Source organism: Condylostylus longicornis, unplaced genomic scaffold (assembly GCF_029603195.1).
Source record: "Condylostylus longicornis isolate FDR11 unplaced genomic scaffold, ASM2960319v2 ptg000015l, whole genome shotgun sequence".
Taxonomy (NCBI): Eukaryota; Metazoa; Arthropoda; class Insecta; order Diptera; family Dolichopodidae; genus Condylostylus; species Condylostylus longicornis.
In genome coordinates this window covers 1,657,481-1,666,789 of record NW_026577984.1, presented here as the reverse complement: position 1 = coordinate 1,666,789, position 9,309 = coordinate 1,657,481, and the positions used below count along the sequence as shown (strand labels likewise).

General features: G+C 28.2%; 2 protein-coding genes and 1 non-coding gene across 3 annotated transcripts; 1 reads left to right on the top strand and 2 right to left on the bottom strand.

Moving 5' to 3' along the window:
• The first annotated feature begins 1,636 nt into the window (after positions 1-1,636).
• On the top strand, positions 1,637-3,121 carry LOC129605847 (thioredoxin domain-containing protein). Its single transcript, XM_055515823.1, has 4 exons — positions 1,637-1,916; positions 2,048-2,534; positions 2,594-2,722; positions 2,782-3,121. Exons 1-4 carry the CDS (start codon positions 1,787-1,789, stop codon positions 2,942-2,944), a joined length of 909 nt encoding a protein of 302 aa, XP_055371798.1. The 5' UTR covers positions 1,637-1,786; the 3' UTR covers positions 2,945-3,121.
• A 296-nt stretch (positions 3,122-3,417) lies between these two features.
• Positions 3,418-5,518, bottom strand: LOC129605830 (tubulin--tyrosine ligase-like protein 12). The gene is made up of 2 exons (XM_055515805.1): positions 4,593-5,518; positions 3,418-4,528 (listed from the first exon to the last, which is right to left on the bottom strand). Exons 1-2 carry the CDS (start codon positions 5,362-5,364, stop codon positions 3,465-3,467), a joined length of 1,836 nt encoding a protein of 611 aa, XP_055371780.1. The 5' UTR covers positions 5,365-5,518; the 3' UTR covers positions 3,418-3,464.
• A 3,183-nt stretch (positions 5,519-8,701) lies between these two features.
• Positions 8,702-8,866, bottom strand: LOC129605855 (U1 spliceosomal RNA). The gene has a single exon (XR_008696740.1). It is a non-coding gene; the product is annotated as a U1 spliceosomal RNA (small nuclear RNA).
• Between the last annotated feature and the right edge of the window lie 443 nt (positions 8,867-9,309).

Sequence of the window (9,309 nt, the reverse complement as noted above, 5' to 3'; positions counted from 1 at the left end):
TTGCAAACTATGTTTGAAAATGGTTCTTGTCTTTCAGAGCATGATTTCCAAATTATTAGTCGCACACTAATCAAACGGCATTAAAAGGAAGATTGCATCACTTCTATTTTCACCGTTAAACAATGTTAGCGGTCTAACGTTCATATACGAACTGACACAAGTATTTAAAATTGCTGTGATTTTTTTCTAGCCAACGAAAAATTTTTATCTTTTGTTAATAGCTTAATGACATTAAGTTATTTATCAGATTTTCAATTGACATCACACATTTTGCATAGGTAAGTACCTCATCAGAATAACAAAAACGCTTCTTATGGAATCGGCTTAGTTCGCGGATAATTTATTATAAAATGAATCGTATATTGCTCTATTTTTTTTTTTGTTTTAATTTAAATCGTTAGTTAATAAGATATTGTATAAACAATTATCTCCAACATTTTTAATCATTTATTCATACAGCTATCACAGAGTTGACACGGCGACAACTGATATAGTTCTGGTTCTTTAGTATTTTTAAATGGTATTTTTGCACCAATGTTACGCGCAATTGTTATTAGAATTTATTTATACATATATGCAGGAAAATCTGGTACCTTTTTTTTAACAGGCAGTACCTCGAAAATGGGTATATCTGCTACCACTCATACGATATCTTGCTAAAAATTAATCAAAGAGTCACCCCTGAAATTAAATGATAAATGTATTTGTAACAGAAATTCATTTTAATCTAGGTATAAGTTGATTTTTGAAAAGGCTTTGAAGTTATGAGCCAAATTTTTTTTCTGAATCAGTGGTTATGAAAAATTAAAAAAATTATGCATAGATAAAATATATTTCAAGTAGATGGCTTACACGTGTTCATCTACCACAGCGCCTAAAAGAGCATATTTTTTTAAACTTGGAACTAAAAATGATTTAAAACACAGAAGGTTTGTGTCCAAAATAAAAAATCAAATGAATATGTTCCAAAATTTTTCTTTGAATATGGATGGAACCAAACTTGAACTGTCAAAAAATTTTTATATATATTATATAACGTAATATGTACATACATCTAAAATTTTGTTGTAATTCATTTCTATTTAATATTGGTTCTTTTATTCTATGCAAATATTTAAGAGAATTAAAACATAATTATTTAGTTTAAATAATACATAAAATTTCAAATTGATAATTTCCTTTTATACTTAGCTTTATAGTTTTTACGCAAATATTTTTTTTTTTAATTCGAAATAAATTTTTTGAACAGCTAACTGAAATGAAACAAAAAGAAATTTCTGTGAGTTTCATATGAATTTTGTGATATTTTTCTTATGAATCTGTCAAAAAAATAATTTTTGATTCTAATTTAACAAATAAATTTTGAAAAGAATTCTTATGAAATTTTTGTGGTGGCTATAACATGTTTTACCAAAACAGGTTATTTAATGTTCCATAAAAGCTATATCAAATTAAAATTCAAATTATTTTTAAAAAAAAAATTTAATCGCTTACGTGACGTGCTACGATTTATGACCACATAGTGTTGCCATAGTTCAATCGTGCAGTTTGAGCATCTCACGTATAAAGAAAACACTCAAATGCCATTATTATAAATGTCAATATTTTATTTATTTTTAATACAAAGATAAAAAAAGAAAACATCTTTTAATACGCTATTCCTATTTTTCTTATTTCATGTCCATTTGGCAAAAGTTTCTGACCTTGACTTTTGTGCACCGGCAATTTATTTCTGAGTAATTCATCTAGTTTATCAAGTTACCTAAAAAGATCATTTTTATTTAAAATGATTCGGAAATTTTTGTTAATAATAACTTTAGTTACGTCTCCAATTTATGGAGCATCTTTAGAAAGTGTCGATGAAACCGATTTACTTCATATGATAAAAGGAGAAAACCCGGTTGTCGTGTTATTTAGTAAGTATCTGCTATGATTTTTTACAAATTTAATGTTAAAAATGATAAAATTCTTAATGTTTAAAATTTTAAAAACATAATTTAAACATTTAAGTCTTCTATCAAATAATTATTATTTTGTATAACTTTAGCAAAAAATAATTGTGCCGCTTGTGAAAAATACGAAGTTGCTATCGAAAACCTTCAAGTTGATTTGAAAGAAAATCTTAATGCCGATGTTGTTAAAATATCAAATAGTCCAATGGTAAGTATTTACGATCCAACAAAAGAACCGGCATTGATCATGTTCCGAAAAGGAATTCCGTTACTCTACCACGGAAATGTAAATGAGGACGAAATATTAATGCATTTTTCTGAGAATCGTGAACCGGTTGCCAAAGAACTATCTGATGCAAATTTTGAACATTTAACGCAAGCAGCAACAGGTGCTACAACAGGTGATTGGTTCATATTCTTCTATTCATCAGAATGTGTTCCGTGTCAGAGACTTTACGCTATATGGGAAGCTGTTGCAGCAAATTTAAAAAGCCGAATGAATGTTGCTCGAGTTAATAGAAAAGAATCTGGAATTGCAACCGCAAAAAGATTCAAAATTGAAAAAGCTCCCGAATTTATATTGTAAGTTTTTATTAAACAATATGAATCTATGATAATTATAACAATTGATCATTCAATAGCATTCGTCAAGGTAAATTTTATCGATACAAATCTAGCGAATACACACCAAAAGATTTGATTAAATTTGCGGAACAAGGGTACGCTAAAGAAGTTTCTGCAGAAACCGTTCCAGCTGTTAATGATCCAATGTAATTATTGGTAAACTAATGTCTTTTTAACATATTTACACAATTTTTTTTAATTATAGGGCTGATATTGTATCTCTTGTAAAAGAATTCATAGCTGCGAACCCCAATCTTGTAATATATGGCGCTCTTGGACTTGCTATAATTTTAGTAGGTGTAAATTGTGCCCTATTTCTTACAAAGAAAAAGAAAACTAAAGATGACCAAAAATCAAAAAAGAAATAGTGGCCAAACTAAGCAGAAACAAAATTGATTTATCAAAATTTAAGTGTAATAATCTATGCATTCCTTAAAGTGACTGACAATATTGCCTAATTTTCTTTATACATTTTTAACTTTTTTATGTATTTAATAATTTTTTGAATTTTTAATTAATAAACCAAATTACGATGCAAAACAGGATTTTGTGAAATTATGTATTCAAAAAATTTTTCAACAAGGAAAAAAACTTTCATGGAAAAAATGTTTTTGGTCTTCGACCCTTTCCGCGATTTCAAAATTGTATTAATTCTACAAAATTCATACGGTATAATTAACATGGACATTATAAACGGAATTGTAATGGAAAAGTCAATTCAAATTTTAAGTTTTCATTTCCACGACGTTTTTACGGCAATTTTATTTTAAAATGTAAGTTGCACCTCTTTATAATTTATATTTTAAAAACTACCTTCAAACACCAATAAAAAAAATCGAACTTGAAAATATGAAAGTTGTATAAACAAATTTTAATAACAAGTTTTTACTATTTAACAATTTTGAATTGTTCAGAATTCATTTCATTTAGAAACAATAATCCAAATATATCATTATAAAAGTCAGGATAGTATTCACAAGCTCTTTTACAATCTGGCATCCAATTAATTTCTAACAATTTGGGTTGCATATTATTTTCACCCTCCCATGATAGCATCAAATCAGCTGCGTACAATGCACGTGATTGTTTAAAATCCCCAATTCCACATGGAGGTTTCTTCTCAATGGAGCACAACAAAACTTCATGAAACATTTTACAAATATTTTCTTCAATAGTATCCCAATTATTTTTTGGGTATTGTTCACCCCACATTTGCACAAACTCTTCACAACGTATATGTTTTAATGAGGTATTTTCATTATAATTCATTACTGTAAAATGTTTTTCATAATCATGTAAATTATCCAAACTAAAAGATTTATTGGCAAATCTTAAATAAAATTTTCGATGAATATATGCTTCAAGTGGTTGGACACTTTTTAATAAAATAACATAACGAATATCAAATTTCACCTTTTCCTCAAGATCATTTCGATAAAAAAGAACGGGATTTTCAATGTATTTTTGTGCAATTTTAGGACCTGTAGTTTGCATTCGCACTATTTTCCATATATTACATGTAATTTCAGTGTCTAAACCTCTGGCTAAATTCCATGGTTTTATTATCCAATGATTATCTAAATTTTTATTTTGACGATGTTGAAAATATGAAACAAACTCTACTAATTCCGTTTTCAAATTGTACGTTGTAGGTAACCATTTTGGGTATGTTTCTAAAGTATCTGAATCATGATGTTTGTCTGATCTTCTTTTACATACTATTGATAGTAAGTCTTTTATTGTTATAACATATTCATACGGAAATTGATTTATAAATCTATTTGGAAAGTTCTCGTGCAATTCCTTATAATTTTTAAAATGGCTAGTAAGCCAAAGAATATCTGCTACATTGGGATCATCAACTAATTCAAAATATGAAGAATTTAGATTTTCGGCGACTACTTCGTATTCTGTATATACTTTCAAGGGTCCATCACGGTTCAATTTGGGACCTGTAATATAAAACAAAATAAAAATTATACTGAACATGGTTATATTTTTTATAATATTATCAACCTTCAGTGAATTTTTTAGGTAAAATTTCAGGAATATGCCCAGTGGTAAAATATTCTTCTTTTGGTTCTTCTTGCTCAAAACTTTCACTTGTAAAATCTGTATGCTTCCAGGGTAACAACAACGCTTTTCGTATTTTTTCGTCTTCGGATATATTTTCAATAAAGTTTCTTCTTACCCGATCTCCTTCTTGACAGTCAACTATAGGAAACATTAAACTGTAAGTTGTCTGTGTAGGTAGAAAAATAAAGGGAACGATTCTAAAATTTGGATTGTCATTGTGATTAACAGCAGATCCAACTTCATCCATTATGTACCAGATTGGCATTTGATTTTCTATAGGAACTCCCTCAGACTGTATAGAATAAGATTGACAATATTTCCAAATGCGTTTTTCTAGTAATTCCATTCTATTTGGATCTTCTACATCAACTCCTGTAAACGCACACATTCTACTAACAAGATTGGGCATTTGTTCTAGTTGAGGTCGTACTTGATTAGCTCTAAATGTCCAAGCATGATCTATTAAATATATTTCATTTGGATCATTGGCATATATTCCTTCTTCTTTTGATACATATAAAGCAAACACTGGGTCAGTTTCAAGAACAGGTACATCATTATTATCTACCACCATTAAGGTAAATGATAGTCCAGCATCGAATGTTTCTGCTTTCAATTTTTTATGTAAAGAGCGCCAAAAATGTTCCGGTATAGCACAACTAAGGAGTTGAGATTTATGCTGTTCCTCGAAAATATCATAATCGTCACTCATATTTTTTATTTATATTTACAAAACTCATTAAATTTAAAAATATTACACGTATTAAATATTAATCAAAAATGTTAACAAGAACAAATTTGCTTAATAAAAGCTAAACAACAAAAAAACTAATTCACCACATATTTTGGACAAATAACCTAACATACTCGACATGGCATGTCATATTGTGTCAAAGTGAAACTGTCAAATTACTTTAAATCTGAAGTTGAACCAAAAAAATAGGAAATTTAAATTTTGTGGTTTTTTTCGCTATACTGAAACCTGGTAGCTAAGAACACAGGGGTGTATACATTTTAAAAATTTTCCTATTTCAGATTTTGATAAAAAATAGCTGTCAAAATGGTTTAATAACATTTCTCGTTCTCGTTCATATAGTGGGTTTGAGTGTTTTGCCTTTCCATTCTTGTTGTGGATTAAAAGCGAGACTCGTTCGCTTGCCATTCACGGCTTTGGTTTTGTTTTTGCCGCCATATGAACATAAAATATGCTTTAAGTACGCTTGATGCTGACATATAAGGAGGTTAATTCTAGCGTTTAAGTAGTTATATTTTCGAATATCATAGCGAACTAAAATGTTGTATTAGTCAAACTTTTCGATAGAAAAGAACTTTTCGATAGAAATTTTTCGATATAATTATTAGCATGACTTGAAAGTCGACGAATTGAAACATTGAAAATAACAAATTATAATATAATGCTTGTCAGCTGTTAATATCAAACTCAAGTCGATTTCAAATATTATTATTTTAATGTGTACAGTAATGCGCCGATCGAACTGTCAGGTTACATAATCCGTCATATTTTGAATGAAATATGTTATGTTATTTCATAAATCACAATCCATTTGTTCAATGGAGCCGCTATATTGAGTTTACAATACTGTTCACTGAACATCTGTTGCACTACTTAATTGCACACAAAAAGTCATCTTAAAATAACAGTTGTCATTTTAAAATAATTGCGATCATTAAACTTCAAAAAGTTAAAGAATATAAAATTTTGAAAAAAGAAAATTAGAACCACTTTCTTAGAACTTATTTTAACAAGATAGTTTTAAGTGAAAACTTTTGTTTTAAAAGTATGTAAAATTCAAATTTTGTGTTAAATTAATCATCATCTTTCAGTGAATACTATAGGTAGCTACACAATTTTACTGGAAAACTCGTTAAGTTACTTGAATTAACTTTTCACTTCGAACTAAGAATTTAATTAAATATCTATTTATTCATGGAGTGGCGGGGCTATATACTAATACTGAAAGATTTCAATGTGAAATTCAGTACCAGAATCAACAATATTTTTAAATAAACATATGTACATATATAAATACATCACAATTCATCAGCGTTCGGTTGGATCAAATACAAAATTGAAAACTGATATTGCCAGTAGTACATATTACAGTTAATGTAAGTAAATAGCAGTAACTAAAACGGAATTAGAATTAGATTAAGTGTTAATTATTGGATTGATTAAGCGTTAATTTTAATCTTATTGTGCAAAAATTTTAATTTGATTATAACAACAATTTATTTTCTTTGCCCACCTACAAAATTTGAAATATGCAGTTATGTACACACACCCATGCATACATTTATATACCTACCTAAATTTCTTCTTATTGAAGATATTATGTTAATGTATTTTCGAGCATAACAAATATATGAAAGCCTTTACAAAATTAAACCGATCTATTTTATAATAGAAATTGTAAAACTTACTTCTAAGAAATCTCCAGTAGTTTTTGTATTTTCCAGTAGGTAGTATACTAATTTAACCATTATAATTTGTTCAAGGTGGATTTATTGTTTCCTCGCCTTAAGGCTAAGTTAGTTGCAGGTGGACTAATTTTTTCCTTTTTAAACAATTACGACGGTAAAAAGTAATTCCAATCGAGGAAATATACTGGATTTTGCAAGAAATTAAAGTTTTAGTCACAACTAAAATGTGATGCATGTTTACATTTTTATATTGTTTTCAAACTTGCTGCACTTGTTGAACTTATGAAACAACAATTTACAGTTATAACAGCTAAAGAATAATCGCATTCTGAAAATTAAAGCAACACCTTTTGTGAACAAGAAGAATGTGCTGAGAAAATAATAAATTTAATTGAGAAAAATTCATTCAATTTTCCAACAAAAAATTAGTTCAATTTTGGCATTCGGCAACCCGACTCATACTCAATTCAATTATACCTTTTAACATCCTCAGCAACATTTTTCAAATATTTATAAACTTTAATTCATTCAATTTAAATATAACTTTTAAAACTCCCAGCAACATTTTTTCAATGTTGATAAAATTTGAATGTTATTCTTTCGTATACACAAACATTGCATACAAACACAAATGATTTCGATTTGTCTTATTTGTTAATGATTTTAAAAATTAATTTCTTATAAATTGTTAACTCTTAAAAAATGGAAGAAAATAGTTCTTATATATTAAAAACTATAAAAATAAATATTATTTTTGAATCGCAAAAACTGGAATCGAACCCTTGCTCCCAAAATTTTATGTACATATGTACGTAATATTAAAAAAACAGTAAAAGCAAATCACCAAATTGTCAATTTTTTAAAATGTTAATTAAATATTTGGTTAAGGAATTAAAAGAAAGAAAAAGAATTACTATTCTAGTACAGCTTGAATCAGAGGATTTATAAAAATTTCCAAACATGTTACCTGCAACGTATTATTTCTTGGAGTATTTTAATTCCGGTTATATGTACAGTCTAGCAAGGATGGAAAATGTGATGTTTCTTAAGAAGTACATTGGTACGCCAAACTAAAAAGTGATACTCTCTACTTGTATTACATATCATCATTAATACACCGTGTATTTTGTTTAACGGAAATTTCATCTCCAGCTGGGGTTATTACAAGTTAAAAATTGAAAATTTTATATCCTAAATCTTAATCATAAAAAAGTATTATAGATATGATGTAGCGGTACAAAATAAGAGCGCGGGTCGCGTGTGCTCCAGAACCTAGAAATCGTAAATGGAGCTCAAGGAAAAAATTCCAGAAAGCTTCAAAAAACAAATCCATGGTTAGAATTATATTAATATGTAATCTGTACCCAATACAAAAAGTGTAATATTTGAAAGTTTAAAAGTGTAATAATTGCTGCAAACTCTCACATATACCAAAGACATCTCAATTTTCAACAAGATTAGGAGATGCACACCAATTTCCTATAACACCTAGTAGCTATAATAATATACTATTTATTTAGTATATTTTAAGACAATAATATACTAACATAATTGTGTAATAATAGTTAGATCATAAACACTATCTTATATTTATTTGAAATATTTCTGTCGGGACGGCGCGAACGCCATTCCCGGCTACCAAAAATTACACGCACGAGTTATTCGCATTAGGAATAATCGCGAGGGTCAATCTCGTCCAAGTGCAATGACAAGACCTCACCTCGGAGGATCCGCCTTGTTGATCACGGAAAACCTCTGCGCCAGGTAAGTATGATTTCTTCCACGTCTATCGCTCCTTTATACTATTTCTTGCATAAACAATCTGTGATTTATATTTTCAAAACAAAAATTCTGTAAGAAAAATTCTCATGAAATTCAAAGCATATTACGTTCTCTTATAGTTAATACAATTTTATTCTTTTCTTCAATATTAATATACACACATACAATACAAATTTACACTTAACCGAGATATAACACATCTATAAACAAGCAGTCATACATTACTATATCAGTCTTAATACAGTTGAAATAAAAATAATTTTTTTACTACACTATCGCATAAGTGATTGTTGATTAGGCTAGCCAGTAGTCAAAATTTAAGAAGTACAAAAGTTTTAATAAAAATACTAAAATATTTGAAAATGAGACAGTATTATTATGTATAACCAGATACTTAGGTTTAAAACTAAAACTAGAGTGAAATTATGATAAT

Coding starts and splice junctions, on each gene's coding strand:
- LOC129605847 (XM_055515823.1), top strand. CDS start 1,787: ATGATTCGGAAATTTTTGTTAATAATAACTTTAGTTACGTCTCCAATT. Junction 2,535..2,593: donor AAAGCTCCCGAATTTATATT/GTAAGTTTTTAT, acceptor ATCATTCAATAG/CATTCGTCAAGGTAAATTTT. Junction 2,723..2,781: donor CCAGCTGTTAATGATCCAAT/GTAATTATTGGT, acceptor TTTTAATTATAG/GGCTGATATTGTATCTCTTG.
- LOC129605830 (XM_055515805.1), bottom strand. CDS start 5,364: ATGAGTGACGATTATGATATTTTCGAGGAACAGCATAAATCTCAACTC. Junction 4,529..4,592: donor ACCTAAAAAATTCACTGAAG/GTTGATAATATT, acceptor TTTATATTACAG/GTCCCAAATTGAACCGTGAT.